The sequence below is a fragment of the Xyrauchen texanus genome, chromosome 46 (assembly GCF_025860055.1).
Source record: "Xyrauchen texanus isolate HMW12.3.18 chromosome 46, RBS_HiC_50CHRs, whole genome shotgun sequence".
Taxonomy (NCBI): Eukaryota; Metazoa; Chordata; class Actinopteri; order Cypriniformes; family Catostomidae; genus Xyrauchen; species Xyrauchen texanus.
The window spans coordinates 25,919,876-25,944,856 of record NC_068321.1 but is presented as its reverse complement, the minus strand read 5'-3'; the positions used below and the strand labels follow the sequence as shown (position 1 = coordinate 25,944,856).

Genomic DNA, 24,981 nt, shown 5'->3' with positions numbered 1-24,981 from the left:
CACTAGACGTCCAAATTAAATCCGTATCTTGGAAGAAAACCAATTGAAAACCACTGCTAGTTTGAAGATGACCGGCCATCTGATAGCGATTTAAAGGGCCCAAATGGCAGCAGCTGAGATGCATGCACACACACATACACACACATCCTGGTTTGTGTGTACGTTCTGTCTGCCTGGGCTCCGCGACAAACATGCGTCTGTGTGTTTTTGTGAGTGTGTATGGCCAGTCGGCCCTGACGTGGCATGGACTCGTGTGTTGGTGCTGTTGGCAGCAGCTGTCTACACTCATTTCTCTCATTCTGCTCTGGATGGCCAAACCAGCCGGCACCACTGAAGTCTTTCCAGGGCCTGGAATCCTCCTTACGTCTGGACAAAAAGTCCACAGCAATGTGACCCAGTTCACCACATGATCTTAAGCCCAGACGTTTGCTCAATAACAACATCATTCGTTTTATTTCCCCATCCCCACAGCTGGTACAAGAGGGTGGCATTGAGATGGGCATCACAGCAGTTTTTCACTTGGAAAAAAATCTAGTGGTCGCACCTATGATGTTTAAGGCCATTCTTACAAATGCACAATATATATGTAAACCCATTTTGTTGGCACAAAGAAGACTCTGCACTTTGAAATCATTGGCTTTACCAATGGCAGACGGGGGGAGTGTTTATCAAAACCCAATTCAAAACATTTTCAAAACATTAAAAGCTTTAAATTGGGTCTGTTCCACACGCAAAGTTATCATGTGGCTTTAGAAGTCATATTTACATTTACATGTATGCATTTGGCAGACGCTTTACACCGTTATTACAGGGACAATCCCCCCAGAGCAACCTGGAGTTAAGTGTCTTGCTCAAGGACACAATGGTGGTGGCTGTGGGGATCGAACCAGCATCCTTCTGATTACCAGATTACCAGTTATGTGCTTAGACCACTACACCACCACCATATGGCACCACCACTAGATATCTTATTTTGTGTTCCACAGATAAAACTAGCCATATATACTTTCCATTGAATTCCCAGACCACCCAGGGTCAGTACACAAAATTAAATGCTACTCAAGGGACCATTTGGGGTTCCTCAAGGGGCACACTGGCAGAACCCTCTGGAGATCCCCAAGACACCCTTTTAAAAAAAGGCCAACATATCCTATTTATGGACATACATTATATTTTTCAAGAGCTTCGAAGCCGCTCCCTTATGGTGGAGTTACTGGAGGAAGTCTTTAGAGTTCTCGCAAGACCTTAAAGTTGGTTTCTATGAAAACCGAAAGAGTGCCTGGAGGACCTCCAGAGGGTTCTGCTTGCGTGGCAGATGAAGAACCCCAAAAGATCCCTTAAGTAACTTTACGTTTTTACCATACATGGTCACAAATCAAGCCACCACCTCAAAACCAAGAGTCTTTTGAGAATCCTGGACGTCCCCCCCAAGTCACCAATCCTGGATCTCTCCCAAAACTCCCCAGACAGTGTCAGGCATCTGCGACTAGTTGACTGGTGACTGCCGCCTCTCTGTGAAACAACAACAGCCGCCAGTCCAACTGTTTGCTGTTCGCCACTATTTCTAGCACACAAGAGGTGCAGCTGCCCACCTCCCCCACCCTCACACCTGTTCATTCCAATATCTGCTTTCATAGGACACCAATGGTCCTCTACGGGGCCCTGAGGCCACAGGTGGCCCCCGAGTAATGGTAGACACAGCTTGGGCTTGTCATCAAACAGGCCCCGTTATAGAGTACATGGTTGGATGTAAAATGGCAACTACTGATTGAGAAGCACTGTGTGCCACAAAATGGCAAAACACTTTGCTGGGACGGCAATCTCGGACAGTTTTTGGCTAGTGGCACACTACCATTTAGATTTAAGAAATTGTGGATGGTGCCCTTCTGTTTTAACAATCAGTGCCGGACTTACTAGAGTTGGAAAACCTGACATGGCACAAATAATTTGGAAGCACTCAAATCAGACCTTTTACAAAATGCCAAATTAGTTATAACAGAAAAGACCAGCTCACCAGCATGAATGGCAAGTTTGGTTTATGCTGGTTGGAATTTGGTTGACCAGAATGGCATTTCTGGTGAAGCGGGTTGACCAAGGAATGCTAAATTAGCTTGTTGTACTTCAAATGACAACATATGCTGGTGACCATCCATGCTGGTCTATTTAGAAGGTTAACTAACTATCAAATGACATAATCCTACTGAAACAAGACACATAGCATCAACCAGCCTAAGCTGGTTTCATGGTCAGGCTGATCTGTTTCCTAGTTTAAGAGGGTTTGGCCACTTGGGGTCCAGCTAGACCAACAAACCAGCCTTTTCAGCAGAGTAAACCAGCTTAAAGCAGCCTAAGGTAGCTGGTTTCCCAGCCTGGCCAAACTGGTGTTAAGTTGGTCTCCCAGCTTGACTAGCTCAAAAGTGCCCAGAACCCCCCAAAACCATCAAAACCATTTGTTTTGTTTCTGCAGAGTATAGCAGTTCAGTTACCAGACCTTTCCAGATTGATCGCACTGTGAATTCGGCAACAGTAGGTCAACGGTTCTGCTGCTGAAATCGGTATGTGCTTATCGAAAATTAAATCACTGCCCCCAGTGGCCAAAACTGGAAGTGTTGTTGAACGGATGGGAACATGTTGAGTTCCACTTTCAACAGGGTGGCACCAAAAGCGAGTTTTATTTTTAGTTGTTAATCATGTACTATAGTCAACAGGAATATATATTTTATTAACTCAACCCCTAACCCAAACCACAACCCTAAACCTAACCGTCAGTGAAGTGAAAACACAACCCTGACTCATGCTCACCACTGTTTATGCTAACTACTGTGAAAATATAAGCGAGGATTTTGATAGTGAACCGTTTTCACTTTAGTTCAAAAGTTCACGTAATGGCAAACGGTCTTGGTCATTGTGGGTTCATATGCGCAGTGTTCATGACATGCAGTGACACAGAGGAGAGGCCCGCTTTATTTCAGAGATGATGATGATGATGATGATGATGATAGAATGAAGACACACATTTTCAACTACACACAACAGCTCAAAGGTTTTCCCTCATGCATAATAAGGCTCGTGGGTTAAATCAGAGAGTCTTAAAATGTGAAAATGAAGCATTTAGGTCAGAAATATTTTATAATAATATAATATAATATAATATAATTAGGGCTGTTGATTTAACATGCTAATTCAGTGCGATTAATTATATAAAAAATAACACGTTAAACAAATGTGCGTAATTAATCATGTCCCTGGACCATAATGAGGAATATTCCTGAGCAATTCAAGCTTGTAGTACCACATGTTTTCTCCAGGGGGCAGTAAGCGGAACTCCAGCTGTATAGGCAACGAGCAGCTTATACAGAGAACAAACCACACTCACCGACCGCAGACAACACAAACGCAGCTTGGTTGGAGAGTAAATCTGAATTTAAGGATCTCAAGATGTGTTTTTCTAAGTATTAATCTACGTTTAACTTGAAACAGTGACCTAAAAACGGTATGTTTATGAGGCGACACAACCAAAGTGAGACCAAAAGCATCAATCTGACGCAGGTGTACATTGACGCATCCTTAGAAAAGCCTTCATAATAAATCTCAAACTGATTAACAAATTCAATTTCAAAGTGTATTGCTGTGAACTGTAGGTCAATGATTGGCTTATGATCAATAATATGCAAATAAACAATACATTGAATTCTAAAGCCACTTTATGTATTATCTTATCAATGCTTAACTCTGCCACAATAATGTTATGCACCTTAAGTATCTGAATATATATATATATATGTGTGTGTGTGTGTGTGTGTGTGTATATATGTATATATATATATATATATTATTTGTAATTATTTAAACATAACTAATTATAATTATTTCATCATTATATTTTGAATTATAGTTATTTTAGAGGCTTTCTCAGCAAATATTTATATATGTGATTCATTTGATTAATTAATAAGCAGAACATGTAATTATTTTGACAAAAAATGTAATCGATTGACAGCTCTAAATATATAATATAATATTTTAAATATTTATATATGCGAATAATTGTGAATAATTCTATTAATTATTCATCACACCATGTAATTAATTCATTTAACATTTTTATAGATTAACAGCCCTAAATATAATATAATAGAATATAATTTAATATAATATAATATAATGTAATATAATATACTATAATATAATATAATATAATATAATCAGGTTGGCTAGGCTTTAAAAACAACAGTGTAAATGTAAAATGCACCAAGACAATAGTTGACCAAAAAGAGAGACAGAAGTATTTGGAAATATGTTGATATTAAAAATGAATATTTTTCATGTCATTCATAAATCTTTAAAGGAAATCATATATCCCTATTACAGTATATCAAGTTAAATATGAATAAATGACTAGAAAGAGGACAATTAAATATGTTCTCCGTTTTAGTCTTGAAAGATTTAAAGCACGTTGAACAGAGAGTGAGAAACTGTTCAGAAGAATCACTCATCACCTGAGTCTCAGAGATGCTTCATGATTGCCCTCATACGTTACAGAAGCAGTGAACCACGCTGTCACAGATGTGAGTTTACATCCCTAATGCTTTTCCAAGAGGCTGATCTCCAAGCATAGAGAATGATGAAGCGCTTTGACATCAAACAGCCTTTTGAAAGCACAGAGACCCTCTGTAAAGTCTCCACATGAAAGGCCGGCCATGTCTCTCTTGTACACAGCTGGGTCTGCCGACGCGAATCCACTTCTCTCTCAAGGTCTCTGTCGGTGAGCTAAAACAACGCAGACGAGACAAAGACAGAACAACAAGAAACGTGTGAAGCTTCAGACATTCAGGGTGTTTTAAGAATCGAGTCTCTGTTGTTTTCTCACCCTCATGTCATTCTAAACACTGTTTACACTGTGTAACAACACTGTTACATTTTACCGGAACATTTTAGAATATTCAAATTTCATACAATGCTAGTTCATTGTGACCACATCTGTCAAGCTCCAAAAAGGACAAAAAACACCATAAAAGCACCTTTAATGTGGTCAACATGACTTGTGCACTTTAATCCAAGTCTTCTGAAGTCATATGATAGCTTTGTGCGAGGAAGAGACTGAAATTTAAATCCCTACTCACCAAAAACAAATATGGCGCTAGTTGATGTGCTGCATCAGGTGTAACATCAACAGTGTTGGGTAAGTTATTCGAAAAAAAAGTAATCCACTACAAATTACAATTACTTCAGTAAAATTGTAATCATAATACATTACTGATCACTCTGTTGAAAAAGTAATCACACTACTAATTACTTTACTTTTACACTACTGTCTAAATAGTTACTTTCTTTTCATAGAAATCTTTTTGTTTTTCGGCTCAACAAATTAATAAATGTTCTTTATTTCCTCCTTGTTCATTGTCACATGCAAGTCAAACACTACTTTTTTACCGAAGTAATCATATTAGTAAAAAGTAATGTGATTACTTTGTAATCAGATTACACCCTACACTGGATGTCAATGACATTTAGTCACGAGACACGTGAAAATGAATGAAATTTGATGTCGTTGGTGTCTAACCTGTGCAATAGGCGCCATATTTGATTTGAGAATTACGGAAGATCTTGAAACTGAAAAAGAAAGACTTATTATGCATATGCATTCAATGATATAATAGAAAAAGTTAAATATCAGTCAAACCGATTAAGTAACCTTTAACCTCGTGCGACGTTGTATTTTGGCTTCGCCATACCTACATATTATGTGACCGAACAACATGGCGCTGACCACAGCGGAGTTTGTGTTTGGGAGAAATGGCAACAAAACTGCATCTGGTAAGAAATCTAATCAAGTTTTTATATTGAAACCTGTTTGAGTCAAAAGATTAGAGTCTCTAGATTCATCCGATGTGCCATTTATCAAATTTGAGCGATTTATCACGAAACGGCACGCTGTTAAACACAATGACCACGTATGTGGACTACAGGCTCATTTTACTTAAAATATTCACTGTGCATTATCACATTGAGAATTAATGGATGCATCTAAAAACTGTAAAATGTGTCTTTCAGAGGCTTTATATGGAGTTATGATGAAAATAAGATGCATTTCAAACTGTTCTGAGACCAGTGCAAACAGACAACACACTGGAGGTTAAGTCATGCACTAAATAGGGAGCATCCTATAGCTCTCCTATAACTGTTCTGAGACCAGTGCAGACAGACAGCACACTGGAGGATAAGTCATGCACTAAATAGGGAGCAAGGGAGCATCCTATAGCTCTCCTATAACTGTTCTGAGACCAGTGCAGACAGACAGCACACTGGAGGTCAAGTCATGCACTAAATAGGGAGCAAGGGAGCATCCTATAGCTCTCCTATAACTGTTCTGAGACCAGTGCAGACAGACAGCACACTGGAGGTCAAGTCATGCACTAAATAGGGAGCAAGGGAGCATCCTATAGCTCTCCTATAACTGTTCTGAGACCAGTGCAGACAGACAGCACACTGGAGGTTAAGTCATGCATTAAATAGGGAGCAAGGGAGCATCCTATAGCTCTCCTATAACTGTTCTGAGACCAGTGCAGACAGACAGCACACTGGAGGTCAAGTCATGCACTAAATAGGGAGCAAGGGAGCATCCTATAGCTCTCCTATAACTGTTCTGAGACCAGTGAAGACAGACAGCACACTGGAGGTTAAGTCATGCATTAAATAGGGAGCAAGGGAGCATCCTATAGCTCTCCTATAACTGTTCTGAGACCAGTGCAGACAGACAGCACACTGGAGGTTAAGTCATGCATTAAATAGGGAGCAAGGGAGCATCCTATAGCTCTCCTATAACTGTTCTGAGACCAGTGCAGACAGACAGCACACTGGAGGTTAAGTCATGCATTAAATAGGGAGCAAGGGAGCATCCTATAGCTCTCTATGCAGTTAAGTGCGTTCACTCCTAAAATCTGTTCAAAAGTTCAGTTTCAGCTGCAGATGATGTTTGGATCACTCAACATGTTTGACACACATGGGACGATGATCATCAGTGCATAGATTCAACATTTATAATGGATCATTTTATTTTAACATGGTTGACTGTGATTGGACGATGCTGGACGTTACTTTCAGTCTGAATTAATTATGCAAATTTATGATGTAATGTTTGTAACAACTCAAAAACATGAATAATCAACACTCCTGCAAACATCATAAACAATCAGACTTTCTATAGCTTGATATTATTTAAAATTGCACAACTTAGTCCCGCTGTACACATATGAGGACATACATTTTTAGAACTATTTGATCTAGATTTGTTTATTTTTTTTGCATGTTTTCATGCAATCAAACAGGGAATGGAAAATGCACTCAGCAGTCACACAAGGGTGTCAGGAGTTTAATGCCGAAGTGTGTAATTTCTGATATTTCTTTTAAACAGGCTCATTTAGAGCGTTCACATAAGAGCAGGAATGATTGTGAACTACTTTTAAACCCTGAAAATACCTAAAAGCACGGCCCAAAACCTCCCTTGCAGTTCTCTCTCTTGGGAACCTGTTGGTTTTGGGACATCTGTCGTATGCTTTGGCCTATGAATGCAAATATAATTTAGTCGAAATTCAAGTCCTTATTCCTTTTGTATAAATAGGCCCACAAAAGTTGGTGACGAAGATATCCAGTCATTTTTAATTTCTCTGGCCTGTTTAACAACATTTGAGGTTCCAGAACTTTAATCATTAACACATGATCGGGTTGACTCATGTGGCAGGTCATGTGGCAGGTCATGTGGCAGGTATGTTTGCATTCACGCAGCCAAAATGTAACATGATACATAATTAAATGCATATTTTATTTACACCACTCTTACTCCGGAGCAAACGATTACAACAGATCACAGTTGTCATACCATCAGAATATGAACGCAAACCATTCAGCACCACATTGAATTAAATAAAACTGTACATGAGTCATGTCAGCAATAGGAATATAATTCATTTTCCGAAAACACTGATTTTCTTTTAATTCCAGCTATAAATCCTGAATGAGCAGCGTTGTAAAATGCCAATGAACGCACAACTGTGATCGCACATTCTATATTATTCTATGTATCAATAGCAACTGTAAACAGCCTACAGTTAGGCCACGCCCACACCAAAACGCATAGATTTACGCCTCTCATTCACACTAGAATGGTGTTTTCTTCCACTGAAAAACTGGCATTTTCCATTAATGCATATTTTGGGAAACGATTAAGGTCAGAAATTGATTTAGTGTGGATATGTTTCAAAAATGTCAAATAAAAATGTTTTTTGGTGTTATTTCACTTAGTTACACGTGTTGAGTTCCCGGTCAAAAATGACTGGCCATTGGAAATGAATGGATTAGACTACAACATACTGAAATATTAAGTGTTCAGGAGCATCACAATCCTTTAGATGAGCACATACAGTATGTGGATGTGTGTTTAAACACACAAAGCCCTCAGACATGTGCTCACACACACACACACACACACACACACACACACACACACACACAATGTGTGTTGAGGGCCCTTTTGTGCATCGTCTTTCCATGTACACTCTTTGAGGAATATTTGAAGATCTCTTCATCATTTCATGTCGTGTATGCCTTTCCAACGATATATAACACATGACCATCTCAGCTTTTTATGGTTTTACCAACCCTTGAGTATAATTGTCGTGATAACAAATTTGCAAATGATGAGAACGAAACAGCTCTTATTTGTCAGCCAATTAAAAAGCAATATATAAGAATAGGTCGGATCAACTATATGCATATTCAAGTACAGATTCTAAGCTTTAAAATTACACCGATTCTATTCATTTCAAGCATGTGGTTTTTAATTTATTATGTAAATCTTACATATTTTTGGGGATTTCTGCAAGTAGCAGCCCAGAATGGGCTCAGTTCTATCAATAAAACATATATATATATATACAGGACTGGACTGGTAATACTGGCATACCGGGCATTTTTCCGGTGGGCTGATGCACTTTGGGGCCAATCAGGGGTGGGCTGGCCATCAGGAGAACCGATCGGGTCGGTGGGTCAGCCGGTAAACGGGCCGAATGGGCCGCGATATGCTAAAATGAGCTCTTCCCAGTCCAGCCCTGTAGATATGCTGTACTAGAAGAGTTTAAGATTCTTCGCTTGGACAATTTTGAGTAGACAACAGGCACGGGATGTAAAGAGAGCAAGCGAAACGTCATCCAAGCTGTCTTTATGTCGAGCCGTAAGCACTTCTGTTTATCGCAACCTGATCTCATAGAAGTTGATTTATGATTTTGACCTTTATGCTGTTTTAGTCCATTGGTGTAACACCAAAGCATTGACCAGAAAACAAATCAAATAAAGAGGACATTGTTCTAGTAGGACACGAGAATGGACATCCAGATACATCCGTCTTTATGTCCGCCAATCCGTACATGTTCCAGACCTCTTCTTGAGTCTGATTGATTTTACATTGAAGTGTAAAACCCAAGATAGAAAGGTGAAAGCCAATGGACCATCGTCTTGGACCATGTTGCTCCTCCAGCCTATAATGATTCTCATTGGCTCTCGTCCATGCTTACACCCAGCCGCTTCATGACGGTGACCCGAGAGCTGTACTGGTTGGGTTTCGGCAGGAGTTCTGGTTTGGACTGGAAATGCTCCACCAGGATCTTCAAAATGTTCTCCAGCTTGAGGTCCATCTGAAGCACCTAAAAGAGAAACACAACAGAGAACATTCAGCTAACAAGAACTTCACAGGAGCTGGTTGTTGATGATGCAACTGGGGTTTTCTCAAGCCGGTTTAGAGGTTCAGAGAGATCCAGGTTGGGTGGTATGGCATAGTGGGTCAAGATATGGGCTACAAACTGAAAGGTTGAAGATTGAAGCCTTGCAAAGGGTAATCCATAAACAATGACCACTGTGTGTTCTTGAGTACGGCATTGAACTTCGGGTTGCAAAACAAGCCGAGTCGTCTTAACTCTCTTCACTGTGTTAAAATCATCTCAGTGCACCGGTTCATTCATTTGATTTAAATAAATGAATGAAATTTGCATAAATTAAAGGGCAGGGTTGGAATGACGCACGCCCGGTCCCCAATCAGCCTGATGGGGCGTGCCTTGCACCCCGTCTGCCGGCTGGTCAACCCCGCCTTCCTCCTTCTCGGGTTTCGGCACCAGTGTAAGGGGGATAAAGGGAAAGGAGGGCGTGCGTCGTTCCAGCCCGGCCCCGCCCTCCTCCACTCTACATAATGATAATGAGATTATTTGTGCATTAAAGTAATGAGAATTATGGGAGGGTAATGTGTGTACTTTCCATTAAAATCTTTTTTATTTACCCCCACAATTTTTTATTTGATGCATCTGGACATTTAAATTGTTTTATTTTTTTACAATTCTCATTCAGAAATTTCTAGCGGGAAGACTAGCAGCTGTACATCATCGTCGCACCATTAGCTGGGTAACTCCTAGCCAATCACATGTCAGCCGTTGCTTTATAAGTCACATTGCTGATTCAGTGTGCTAACACGGCAACCTCCTCCACCCCACCACCACCTGTTGAGTCCCGTCCTGCACGGGGGTAGGCTCCTCGCCCCTGCCTCCTATCTCCGGCAGGATAGGACGGTTCCGAGTACAACTTTTTCGGACCGCCAGACGGGTCTTACGCCAAAGACAGACGTTACTTTTCTGTTTATAGTCATCAAATAAATGGCATCTTAAAATTTCACTCAAGTCTGCGAGTCTTCCTGATACAAGTGATTTTCTAAAAATAAAAAAACCTGTAATAAAATGATTCAATAAGAAAATATAAAGTGGAAGACAGAACAACAAACACCACCATGACATATAAATGCTTTACAATATGAATATAGGATTGCTTTTTTGAATTACAGTAATGATAATGTATTTATTATTACATTAATGAGAATTTTGGGGGAAGATACAAAATTAAATGCATTTTGAAAAAGAGATAAAGGTCACTTTGCTAAAAACTCTGGGGTCAATGTGTAGAAGATCTCTTGGGACAATTATTAACAAGAACCAAATACATTAAACAATATAATCCAATATAATGAGACATGATATGGAGACATTACATTATGCTGACACAAACCATTATAAATATATGTTTTCTTATGCCACATCTAATCAGAATGGTACATTCATTTTAGATAGCTCCTTAAAACAATGCCCGGTTTATGAGCCCATCATTTACACATCCAGCACACACACACACACACACACACACACACACACACACACACACACACACAAATGCAAAAACAAGTCGTAACTCATGTGAAAAGCCACACAAGCCCTGAGTCTGACACTGCGCCGTTTCATAGCGGGCTGACATAAATGTATTTTTATAAAGAGCACATTCACTGCCTGTTAAAGGGGAAATATAAATCTGTATTATAAACATGTCAGTGATAATCTACGGCATTATCTGCGTTCCCCAGCAATGCACGACGCTCAGATTAAGAATTCCTCTGGTCTTTGGAGTCAGAGCATGTTGACCCACGGAGATCCCTGGAAAAACACCCACAAAAACTGCGATTTCACCTCTAAAAGTTTAGCGTTTTATAACTTTTTTTACCTTACCCCACTGGCAAACCATTGTGTTGTTTTAAGTTAGTAGCTCAATCAATGTAGTTGTATTTATGCATATAACACACACACACACACACACACACACACACACACACACACACACACAGAATGAGGTAAATAAACTAAACATTTTACCCCATTGGCACACATCTGACTTCAAGATTTGTTCAAATGACTGACCTGTATGAGTAATAATAATAATAGTGATGCAATGCAATGCAAAATGCAAAAAGTTACATTATTGGTTATTGGCCACATTGGCACATTGAGTTTTTTAAAAGACTCTGGCTGGGAGTTTATAACCAAACGGCTGCCAGTAGTTGGACGTTAACATGTTTGTGTGCCAGTATGGATGGTTGTGGTCAAATGTTGGCAGTCCTCGACATGTGATATGATGGCAGCTGTCCCCAAACATCTACAGTCAACATTTATCAACTTCATTGGCCCTTTGTGCTAAGAGTCATTGGAGTCATATGCATGCAATGTTCCTCTACGCACTATTACTACAAAATAAAAGTCCTAAATGAACCAAAATGCTTCGCCTATCTCAATCTACCATTAAGATATAATATATAAAAAAGATCTAGATTTTTAAACCATTCAAAATTGATATTAAATACTGCGTACTATGTGATAAATGACCCCAAAACAGGATTGTAGAGCCCAGTGGACATCTATGTGATGTGGTTCTTTCATATTCACTCTCACTTTCCAGTAAATGACAGTACACAGATGTCCAGAACAGGTCATGCTGTGTTGGACCTATAAAGGAGTGTAGAGTTGAATGAACTCATCTGAAGTGCTGAATGTGAGTTTTAGCGACCTTCGGGTGTGTTCTGATCAGCTCTCAAATTCACAGCAACGCCCTGTAGCCAAGATGAATGAGTCTGTTTAAGTTTGGCAGATACAATATGTTCTTTGTGTTTGAAAAAAATAGAGAGACTGGAGAGGGACAGCAGGAGGAGGAATGGAGAGAAAGAGAGAGAGAGAGAGAGAGAGAGAGAGTCATAAAAAAGATTGGCTTAGTCAACAATGAAAGTGTGTAGATAGAGGCAAAGAAAGAACGACAGAATGATCAAGCAGACAAAATAGATAAAAAGAAAAAAGACGAGCAAACAAATGGCACAGACAAAAGGAAGAAGGAACAAGTGAATAAACAAAATAGATAAATACAAAAACAGACAGAAACAAATAAAGACACCAAAGAATAAACAAGTGAATGAGCAAACAGACAAATACACAAATCGAACAAACCTGCAGACAAATGGACAAATGAAAGAAAGAATAACAAATCAATAATAAACAAAGAAAGGTAGAATGAACAAACTAACAAACTAATGAACAAATACAGACAAAAGAAAGAAACATACAGAAACACATGAACAAAAGAGACAGGACAAACAAATAATCAAACAAACATATTAGAAACACTTGTATACAGACAATGTTTAACAGACAAAAGAATGATGTTAAAAATGACCAAAAGGAAGTTAGAATGAACAAGAAAACAAACAATTACACAGACGAAAAGATGAAAGAAGTCAAAGAATGAACAAGGAAACAAGCAAACAAATACAGACAAATACACAAATTGAACAAACATACAAATAGACGGAAGGAAGAATGAAAAAGCAAACAAACAATATAGTGAACAAATATAGCGATAGACAAAAGTTGACAAACAGACAAATACAAAAATAAAAACAACGAACTAAAGAATGACCAAACAAACAACACAGCAAATGAACAAACAGACAAATGTAAAGATATGAAAGAAAATAAAAACAGAATTAACCAGCAAACAAATGAACAGACAAACAGTCAGACAAATTAACATAATGAACGAACATAAAAGACAAATAGAAAAAAATAAAACAATAAAAAATGAATGAAATATTGTACAAAAGAAAGGTACAAATTTTGAATGAACAAACAACAACACAAACAGACTAAATAAATAAATAAATAAACAATTGAACAAAAGACCAAACAGGTGATCAAATGAACATACAGACTACAGAAAAAGAAAGAACGAACAAAAGACAGGATAAGCAAGTGAACAAAACAGACAAATACACAAACAGAAAAAATTAAGATGAAAGACAGAAAAAAAGGCGAAATAAATAAATAAATAAAATCGACAGACAGAATGAGCAAACGAAAGAACAAGCAAACAAGTGATAAAACGAACACACAGACTACAGGCAATAAAAGCAACAAAAAGGAAAAGGAGATGAGGGGTGTTGTACAACAGGAAGCGTATCAAAAGCACCTGACGCACATGATAAGTATCAAGGTCTGTGCCACGTGCCGCTACACGGCGGCCAGAAGCGTTCCAGGGGGCCGCGGCAGAAGCTAATCTCTCTTTGTGAGTACAGCACGCTCTCAAAGCTGCTTTTGTTTCTCCGTTTCACTCATGAGGAGGTCAAACCTCCAACAGAACAAGCCTCTTCCGTTCACAAACTCAAACATGCATGCTCACTTTCCTCCAATCCCTGCACACTTCATTCTATAACACATCAGACTTGTTGTCATTGTACGTGATTAGTCAATGTTGTTGTCAAATGTTCGCTTAGTTACGAGACAAACACTGAAAACTGCAAAAAAGACAATGCAAGAAAACCTGTTTACAAAAGATTTAAAATCATAGGATTATTCTCTGCTTTTGACGTCAAAATGTAAACAGTCATGCACTAATAATGTAAACATGCCTATCAGGGGCGGAGCTAGAGGGTGTGCCACCCCATTGGCCACTCCACTCTTTTTTGGTCATTTTGGCACAATTTATTTCTTTAGAGGCGAAATAATCTCTGTACAGATGTACAAATTAACATGTGCACACAGCAAGGTCGCCACACCTCTCCGCCCCGGGTGTCACTGTATCCACTTAACCCCCCACCAACCCCCCATCCCCGTCCGACAATATATTAAAATGCTGCCCGAACATTTCTGTGCCACTACAGACTGATCGCTTGCCCCTGCCTGGACAAACCTTTGAAAAACTCCTGGCTCCGCCCCTGATGCCTATTGATTGTTTGAATTATTGCATCCACAAGGGCTGCAGAAGACGGGAAGATTTTCAGTGAATAACAACTTAAATTTCAGTCTTTTCCTCTCACTAAGCTATCGTATGGCTTCATGTGACTTGGAATGAAGTGAACAAGTCATATGAACTAATTTTATGATACTTTTATGATAATTTTATGGTGCTTTTTTGTCCATTTTTGAGCTCTTAAGCCAAGTTTTTGGCTCAAGAGCGCACACACACACACACACACACACACACACACACACACACACACACACACACACACACACACACACACACATGTTGTGTTTCCATGTTTTATGGGGACTTTCCATAGACATAATGGTTTTTATACTGTACAAACTTTATATTCTATCCCCTAAACCTAACCCTACCCCTAAACCTAACCCTCACAGAAAACTTTCTGCATTTTTACATTTTCAAAAAACATAATTTAGTATGATTTATAAGCTGCTTTCCTCATGGGGACCGACAAAATGTCCCCACAAGGTCAAAAATTTCGGGTTTTACTATCCTTATGGGGACATTTGGTCCCCACAAAGTGATAAATACACGCACACACTACACACACACACACACACACACACACACACACACACACACACACACACACACACACACACACACACACAGAAAGATAGCTTAAAAAAAGAAAAGAAAAAAGAAAAAAAAATTCTTAAAAATATCTTCTTGGGTCACATTCTTGGGTTTGGAGCGACATGGGGGTGAGTAAATGATTACATTTTTTTTTTGTTTTTATTTTTTTGGGCGAACTTTACATTTTTGTATTATTACTAAAGCAACTATAAAGTCATTTGTAATATGACACAAGTTTGGATTCAGCTTTTCATTTGATATGCTGTCCCCAAGCTGAACCTAAAAATATCATAAAAACAGGCGATTCAATCTGGCAAAATAAAAACATTCTGTTAAGTTTTATTTCTGTGACCCGTGATAAATCTGCCTCAGACAGGAGGAATTGAACTTGGCCTTGTTTTTAGTCACATTTGGCAAGGCTGAACGAACATAGCTCAGTCTCTAATCGCTCCGTCACACATTCAGATTTTAGATGGCAACAAAACGCTTCTTAAAAACTACAGAACTGCTTTGCATGATATTAGCTGATCAACACCGTCCAGCTGGCTCTTAAAGTAATAGTTCACTGAATAGAAAAACTGAAAGTCCTGTCATCATTTATTAATATACTAATAGTTTTTATGGTTCTTAGTTTTTAAAGGGGCCAGTAAACATTTGGCCATTTGGCCCTTTAAAGATTTGCGCAGACAGACAGCTGAGAGCGTCTCTTTAATGGCCCTCTGAAACATTCTTCTCCTTTAGTGTCCTCTGACATTTCTTCATGTGTTGTCCGAGTGTGTTGCGATGAAACGTGCCACTCCACAACGATTTTAGCCTGTTTTTAAGATTCAAGCATTTTAACTTCATAACAAAATTCCATGAAAATAAATGGTTATTTTTAACCAAATTATGTTAATAATTGTTTTTTAAATCAACTGGATGGAATTTTGTAATGAAATTGAAATGTGTAAATCTTAAAATAATTTTCTGAGTTTACGAAGCAATTCCATGAAAATTTGTGTTTATTTGGAAAGCTGTGAAATGAGTTGTTTGGGTCACATTAAACCTCTGAAATATATATATATATTTTGCATAAAGTAAATTAAGTATATTATTGGGAGCATTCAATGTTTTTTTGGCGCTCAAATCAATAAATAAAAAGCAATATTTTAAAGGAGTACAACAAATCCTAAAATTATGTTTCACCTCCTGACACCCCTGCGTGACTGATGTGTGCATTTTTCATTCCACTTTTTGATTTGTCACTAGCAGCCGCTAAGAGTCATGCAAAAAAACATTTTTTTTTAGACCAAATAGTTTTCCTAAAAATGTATTTTCACATACAGTATGCATGTAGTGCAATTTTAAATAATATCAAGCTATAGAAAGTTTGATTGTTTATGATGTTTGCAGGAGTGTTGATTATTCATGTTACAGTCATTACATCATAAATTTGCATAATTAATTCAGATTGAAAGTAATGTCCAGGATCATCCAATCACAGTCAATCATGTTCAAATAAAATGATCCATTATAAATGTTGAATCTATGCACTGATGATCATCGTCCCATGTCTGTCAAACATGTTGAGTGATCCAAACATCATCTGCAGCTGAAACTGAACTTTTGATCCGATTTTAGGAGTGAACGCACTTAACTGCATAGAGAGCTATAGGATGCTTATAGCATGACTTAACCTCCAGTGTGCTGTCTGTCTGCACTGGTCTCAGAACAGTTATAGGAGAGCTATAGGATGCTCCCTTGCTCCCTATTTAGTGCATGACTTAACCTCCAGTGTGCTGTCTGTCTGCACTGGTCTCAGAACAGTTTGAAATGCTCCTTATTTTCATCATAACTCCATATAAAGCCTCTGAAAGACACATTTATCAGCTTTAAATGCATCCATTGATTCTCAATGTGATTATACACAGTGAATATTTTAAGTAAAATAAGCTTGTAGTCCACATATGTGGTCATTGTGTTTAACAGCATGCCGATTCGTGAAAAATCGCTCAAATTTTATAAATGGCACATCGGATGAAACTAGAGACTCTAATCTTTTGACTCAAACAGGTTTCAATATAAAAACTTGATTCGATTTCTTACCAGATGTAGTTTTGTTGGCATTTCTCCCAAACACAAACTCCGCTGTGGTCTGCACCATGTTGTTCGGTCACATGACTCCGTGCGTCAAAAGTTTAACCCCTTACTGCCAGCACAGAGTCTCCTGAACTGAGATCAGTCTGTTTAAATAAATGTATGCCTCGCACATAGCGACGCCAAAATACAACGTCCACGCATGTGTGCACCGGGTCGCACAAGGATAAATATTGCCACCAAACAGTGTTGGGTGGAATCTGATTACAAAGTAGTTAGTTTGAGACAAAAAGGAGTGTAAAAATTACATTACATGAATGAGAATTTAAGGGGGAAAATATGCTTAATATGAAGTATGCAAACAACCTTAATGGTCCTAAAAATATGCTTTACATTTTATGCAAAAGTTCTTTTGATCTTTGGGGAATAATTAAATATTCACCTGTTCTCTAAGGGCCAAATATTGTGTTTTGCTCCCTTCATCGGCAGCAGTACGGCACATATGTCACATAAACATACAGTAAGTGTATGGGGACAGATGCAGTGTGTTGACTCAACACTTGAGTCTTTATGTGTCTTTATGGACTGACAGTTGTTAAACCACACCCACAAGGCCAGGAAACACACGCTCGACTCCGCCTCTGACCCGTCTAGCTAAAGTCAATTACATGTTCTTTGAAGTCCTAATTAAAGCAACAGACTGTTATTGCAACAACACCTCCACATACGTCTATGCAGAGTCCAAATGTAACTTTTTAGCAGGACTGCCAATTAAACAAGCTATAAAAATGTCTTACCAGACTAAAAACCTCTGGGTTGTTGCCAGTAGCCTGATCTAATTTTTGCAGAATTATATCACGTGGTCCATTACAGGTATCGTAGCAGTTCCAAGGTGAAATGTCCACCGTGTGGCGCTAAAAGCGAGTTAAATTTCCTCGCGAACAGATGAGGTTTTGAGGGTTTACAAAACCGACCTCCCTAGCCTAAACCTAACCGATAGTGTCAGGAAAAACAAATGTGTGGAACGCAATTGCTGAAGCAACCATGTAATTTTGTGACACTTTCGGCTGAACTCAAATGTATTTTTATGTTTTATTCATTTAAGTTTGATAAAGGTTACTCATTTCAATTTGATGGAAATTAATTTTAAAATAATTTTGAAAACGTAGTTGTAGTGCGGACTGTGACGGACGTTTTGGAAAACGATGACGCATTTTTAGTCATGTGATCTATCCAACCAAAACAATCAAGATGGCTGCCCGTGTTATAGCGGCGCTGTTGTACTTGATACTCACTGTGATAGCGTTGTTAAAAAATAAATGTCACTTTGTACAACCTTCACATTGCGTTCCTTCAAAGGCGACAGGAAGATTACTCGGAATAGGTGTCCGGCGACGGAACACGAGGACAATTGCGTTTCAGACTGTACATGCAGCGGGGATTGCAGTGTCACGATTTAAGCATTTTCATTCGTTTCAGTGTGGACGAGCAACTTTTGGAAAACGCTAGAAAACGTTGCCGTGCGTTCAGACCAGAGGCGGCGAGAGCGTCAAAATTCGCTCTGGCTGTCCTGCCAACAACGCTATCGAAAATTTGTGGACGCGCTGACGTATTTGAAATAGGCGGCAACGTTCGTTGAGAACGCTTGGTTTTGTGAACTATATTTAAAGAGGCCGCAAAACTTCCAGACATGTCGACCGATCAAATCGGTCGATTTGACGCTCTCGACGCCTCTGGTCTGAACGCACGTTTAGTGTGGACGGAGAGAAAAAATATATATATAAAATATATTTTTTAGTGAGTGTTTTACAACCTTAGGCTACATCTACATTAATCCGGATGCATTTGAAAACGGCGTTTTCGTTTCAAACCGCTCTCCGTCCACACTGACCGTGCGTTCAGACCAGAGGCGTCGAGAGCGTCAAATCGACCGGAAGTCGTTCATTTTCTATGACAGCCAATGTCTCTCGGCGGCGAGGCGAGTCTTGGCCGTTGTGGGCGTCAGAGGATAGTTCAAGTGCGGGCAACATTATGGTAATGAGCTTTGACGCGGATCGGCGGCAACCTATTGGAGAATAGAAGTGCTCCGCTCTAGCGAAGTCTAGAGAACACAACCGTGTAAACTTTGGTTCCCACCAAACATTAGTGTGCCAGCTGAGTTGATGAAGTGGATATTATGGTTTGTATAATATTATATAGTAATATATGACCAGAATTCATGAGGATATACGATACTTGTGATATGTCGTCAATAAAGATACCGGTCGACATGTCTGGAAGTTTTGCGGCCCCTTTAAATATAGTTCACAAAACCAAGCATTCTCAACGAACGTTGCCGCCTATTTCAAATACGTCAGAGCGTCCACTAATTTTCGATAGCGTTGTTGGCAGGACAGCCAGAGTGAATTTTGACGCTCTCGCCGCCTCTGGTCTGAACGCACGGTAACGTTTTCGAGCGTTTTCCAAAAGTTGCTCGTCCACACTAAAGCGTATGAAAATGCTTAAATCGTGACACTGCAATCCCCGCTGCATGTACGGTCTGAAACGCAATTGTCCTCTTGTTCCGTCGCCAGACACCTATTCCGAGTAATCTTCCCGTCGCCTTTGAAGGAACGCAATGTGAAGGTTGTACAAAGTGACATTTATTTTTTAACAACGCTATCACAGTGAGTATCAAGTACAACAGCGCCACTATAACACGGGCCGCCATCTTGATTGTTTTGGTTGGATAGATCACATGACTAAAAATGCGTCATCGTTTTCCAAAGCGTCCGTTATCACAGTGCGCACTACAACGCCAAAACGCCGTTTTCAAATTTATCCACAATGGAGAGCGTTTTTTCAAAAAGCCGTCTCAGTGTGGACGAAAGGCCAAAACGGAGAGAAAAACACGCGTTAGTGTGGACGAGGCCTCAAACTCACTAACTGTAAGAGATCATGTTAAGAATTGTGAGACCCAGACAGAGTCGGTTTCAGCTCCTGTTTGCGCAGGTGTCAGACAGCTGAGAAATGCATTGGCAGAAGTTTATCCGTACATGTAAAGGTGCCCGAATGGAAAATCGAAATGTCGTATTTCAGCATTCCAACCATGCATCAACCAAACCAAAGCTCAGGTAATGTTTTGCTCATTTCAAGAAGTGAAACTGAGAGAGCAATATCACTTTACAGCAGGATACAGCTCACTTTCATTGGAAATAAAGATGCAATGAAAGAGAATAGTGACTGAAACTAACATTCTGCATAGTCTCTCCTTTAGTTCTCTGTGATAAAAAGCCATATGTGTTTGGAACAACAACAGGGTGAATAAATGATGACAGAATTGTCTTTTTTTTGGTGACGTTTCCCATTAAAATCAACATGAAATGAACATGAAATCAAAGCCTTTTTCATGTTGTTGTTAATGCACATTCTTGTTCAGTTTCTTCTCCTGCATGTATGACAGTGATCTGCTGCTGGACATATTCACACACATTATGGAAAACATGATTTTGAAACCTTGAAAACGGCCCATTCGTTCTGGTCAGTTCAGATTAGAAGTGATGTCACACTGAAACGGGTCGGCAATCAACCCGAGAGATGAGTTACTTAAACATCTCATGGGAAAAGTTGACTTTCTAAAGATGTGTTGCCAAACGTGTTCTGAGCAACATACTGTAGCCGTGTCTAGTGTTTCGTGAGAACAGATGCAGAAGTATTAAGTGAATTACATCAGGTGAACGGAAGTGAATGGTTTGGTTTCTCCCACGGTTTCTTTTTTCAATCATCTTTATTTTTTCTCATTGTAATTTTTGCAAAAATTATGAACTTTAAACATTATACAGAACATCAAATAATGTCCTTGATGCAAATCCAGGGCGTGCTGAATGACTCCAGCCAGGTCTCCTTAGCAACCAAATTGGCTGGTTGCTAGGGAGGGTAGAGTCACATGGGGTAACCTCCTTGTGGTTGCTATAATGTTGTTCTCGCTCTTGGTGGGGCGTGTGGTGAGTTGTGCGTGGATGCCGCAGAGAATAGCGTGAAGCCTTCACACATGCTACGTCTCCGCGGTAACGCACTCAACAAGTCACTACGCCACCTTAGACTTAGAGCGCATTGAGAATTGGGAGTTTCAAATTGGGGAGAAAATACAAATAATTTTATTTTTTTAAATGTAAAATATAATGTCCTTGATCGCTGTTGAAGCCGATTTTTGAAATTATAATTATTTTTATTGTAATGTTTTTAGTCACTGCAAAAGGGGCCGTTAGAAGTGAAGCGCCGATGCAAACACTGTTAATAATAGCCATCATTTGTGTGGCAGTACATGAAAATTATTAATAATACTTTCATTCTCTATAAGTTAATGGAGACTACATCCAAATCCTGAACCACATTTTCCATGCATATAAAAGGAACTTGTCCCATTTCTATTCTTCCAATTCATTGCATAAAGTGAGTGGTGGTGGTGTAGTGGTCTAAAGCACATATCTGGTAATCAGAAGGTCGCTGGTTCAATCCCCACAGCCACCACCATTGGGTCCTTGAGCAAGGCACTTAACTCCAGGTTGCTCCGGGGGGATTGTCCCTGTAATAAGTGCTCTGTAAGTCACTTTGGATATAAAAGCGTCTGCCAAATGCATAAATGTAAATAAAGAGCATTTACACGACCAACTTCTTATGCATGTGCTGTCTTTGTTTATATCGCTATGCTTGACAGGGAATGGACTGTATAATAGGATGGAGACGGTGCCGGAGAAGAACCTCCGTTGGCCGGATTAGTGCATTGTGCATGCGATTTCACCAAACCCACTTGCGCCTAAACTCAGCGCCGAAAATACCAACACTTCATGCCCATTGACTTAGCGCTCATGAGTTAAGGCATTGCGCTGTGCTTAGCTCTTGTGTGCTTAAGATAGGGCCCATAAAGTTGCAATTACAAGAATAAAGTAAAAATGGAAAGATATATATTCGCAATTGCGTGATATAAATGTGCAATTGTGAGAAATATTTGCAATAACGAGGAATAAAGTTGCAATTGTCAGATATTAAATCAGAATTAACTTTTAATTTTTTAAGAAGCAAATGTGAGATATAAAGTCTCAATTATAAGAAATAAAGTTGCGATTGAAAATACCAAGATATAAATTCTCTTTTGCGTTATGTAAAACTACAATTGTGCGAAATAGGTGCAACAATGTGAAATAAAGTCAAAATATTTAGATATTAAGCCAGAATTAACTTGCAATTGTGAGATATAAAGTCACAATTACAAGAAATAAAGAAAAATGGAAATAAATTTTATAAATTTGTAATTGCATGATATAAACGTGCAATTGTGAGAAATATAAAGTCCCAGTTATAAGAAATAAAGTTGTGATTGCGAGGAATAAAGTAAAAATACCAAGAAATAAATTCTTAATTGCGTGATGTAAAATTACAATTGCGAAAAATATTTGCAATTGTGAGATATTAAGACAGAATTCACTTTTAAATGTTTTTTTTCCACTGCGTGATCAAATATAAAGTTGCAATTGAGGTTTAAAGTAAAAATTGCAAGAAATAAATTCTCAATTGCGTTATGTAAAAAACAATTGTGCGAAATATGTGCAATATCCAGAAATAAAGTCACAATTGTGAGAAATTTAGTCAGAATTGTGACAGGATCAGAAATAGTTGCAATAGTGATATTAAATTCGCAAATCTGAAAATTAAAGACAATTGTGAGATATTAAAGTCATAATAAAATTTTTGAATTGTTTTCCTCTGTGACGGTTTCAATAGTTGCAATTTTCAGATATAAAGTCACAATTGTGAGATATTAAGTCATAATTACCTTTTAATAATTTTCTTTCATTGCGGGATCAAATATAAAGTCATAAATGTGAGGAAAAAAAAGATAGAAATTGGCATTTTTGTGATATAAACCTGCAGGTGGGAGAAATAATCACAATTACCAGAAATAAAGTCAAAATCGTTAAATGTCATTCAACAACTGTCCAAGTACGGTTGGATTCGATCTGATTAACAGCGACCTATAGAGACTCTCTGTCCCGTTTCCTCTCCAAATACTATCAGGGTAACACAGGTGACACTAAACCTACAAACAAACTCTTTGTCCACCTGTTGTCTTCTGTCTCTTAAGCTCAGCTTGACATCCCTGTCTTCCTTCCCTTCTCCTCCATTTCCAGTCCATCGACTCTCCCACTCTTGCTCCTCTGGCGTTAAGCGGCGTGATATTTTTAGGTTGTGCATAAACACGACTAGCACCCATCTAACGTTCCCCTCCCTCCTGCAGTGTTTCACACTAAAAGAGCACAGTCAGGGGCAAATCACAGCCCTCTTTCACCCTGGAATATGTTTGCTCAGCCGGATAGAAATAGAGTTGTGCAGGAAATAAATACAGGTAACGCTTTCAGACCGACAAGGGTCAAATTTAGCATTTCTATTTTGGAATATGGTGGAGCACCGGGACGCTCTGGTGGGTCTCAGGGCATGCGACGGACACACTGGGCGTATGCTGGACACTTCGGGGTGGTCTGGGATTTTTGTTCATGATTGAGAATAAAATAACTACATTTCTAATTAGTTTAATTGATGTTCATAAAGTGATTCTGACTGTTATAAGTGCACAAATCTTGAGTAACATTATAATTGGATGCTCAAAGTCACTCATTTAATGCATGACCTAAAATAGTGCAGAATTTAAAAGATATTTTCTTAACTCTTTCTGTTTGTGTTCAGGTTTAAATGAAAAAAACTCTCATGTGCTCTCAGACTTCTAGACTCCACTGTATATATACTAGGAGTGTTTACGGCCTGGTGGCACCCCTCAAATGTCTGTTGAGGTTTATGGTGAAAACATAAAGTGCTCCTTTGTGGTGTCTTAAAAAGGCCCGAGTCTCAGGATCTTTACTGCTACATTCTGTCCAATGACAGAACAGCTCTGTCTTTTTCATACCGTACTCAATATTAAGTGTTTCTGTGCTGTTTATGGTAAGGTCAAGGCCAGAAAATGTGGCTACACACTCAAAACAACATCTACGGGGAGAATATGTTTCTTTCATAGCTGAGAGCAGCTTGCACCTTGTGGTAGAGATGTTGGTCCTATTTTAAAGGGATCAATGGAGGATAAATCAAAACAAGAGATGTTTATTTAAAACCATACAGAGTCGTGTTAATACAAGTCTAAAAATGTGCACGGGACATCATATAATGCACAGCATTGACCCAAACAGGATAAATGGGGAATGGAATAGAGGAAACAACCAGAATGGAACAGATCTGGAATGGAATTAAATAACCTGAAATAGAATAGAATAGAATTGAATTGACTAGAATTGAATAGAATAGAGTAGGCCACCAGAAAAGGAACATATCTGATCAAAAAGGAATACACAGGAATAGACTAGACTATACTAAAATAGAACAGATTATCATAGAATAAAATTGTGGCCCACCAGAATGGAACATATCTAAAAGGAATAGAATAGAATAGAATAGAATAGAATAGAATAGAATAGAATAGAATAGAATAAGCCATCAGAAGGGAACATATCTGAATGGAAAGGAATACACATGAATAAACCAGACTAGACTAGACTACAATAGAATAGAATAGAATAGAATAGAATAGAATAGAATAGAATAGAATAAGCCATCAGAAGGAACATATCTGAATGG

The 24,981-nt window shown here is 38.8% G+C and overlaps 1 protein-coding gene across 1 annotated transcript in view; it reads right to left on the bottom strand.

The window, feature by feature from the left end:
• Positions 1 to 7,841: 7,841 nt before the first annotated feature.
• kcnq1.2 (potassium voltage-gated channel, KQT-like subfamily, member 1.2) overlaps positions 7,842 to 24,981 on the bottom strand; it is a 163,715-nt gene continuing 146,575 nt past the window's right edge. The window contains exon 19 of the mRNA XM_052119764.1: positions 7,842 to 9,698. Within this exon, the coding sequence (XP_051975724.1) occupies positions 9,546 to 9,698 (153 nt within the window). The 3' untranslated portion in view covers positions 7,842 to 9,545. The remainder of the gene's footprint in view (positions 9,699 to 24,981) is intronic.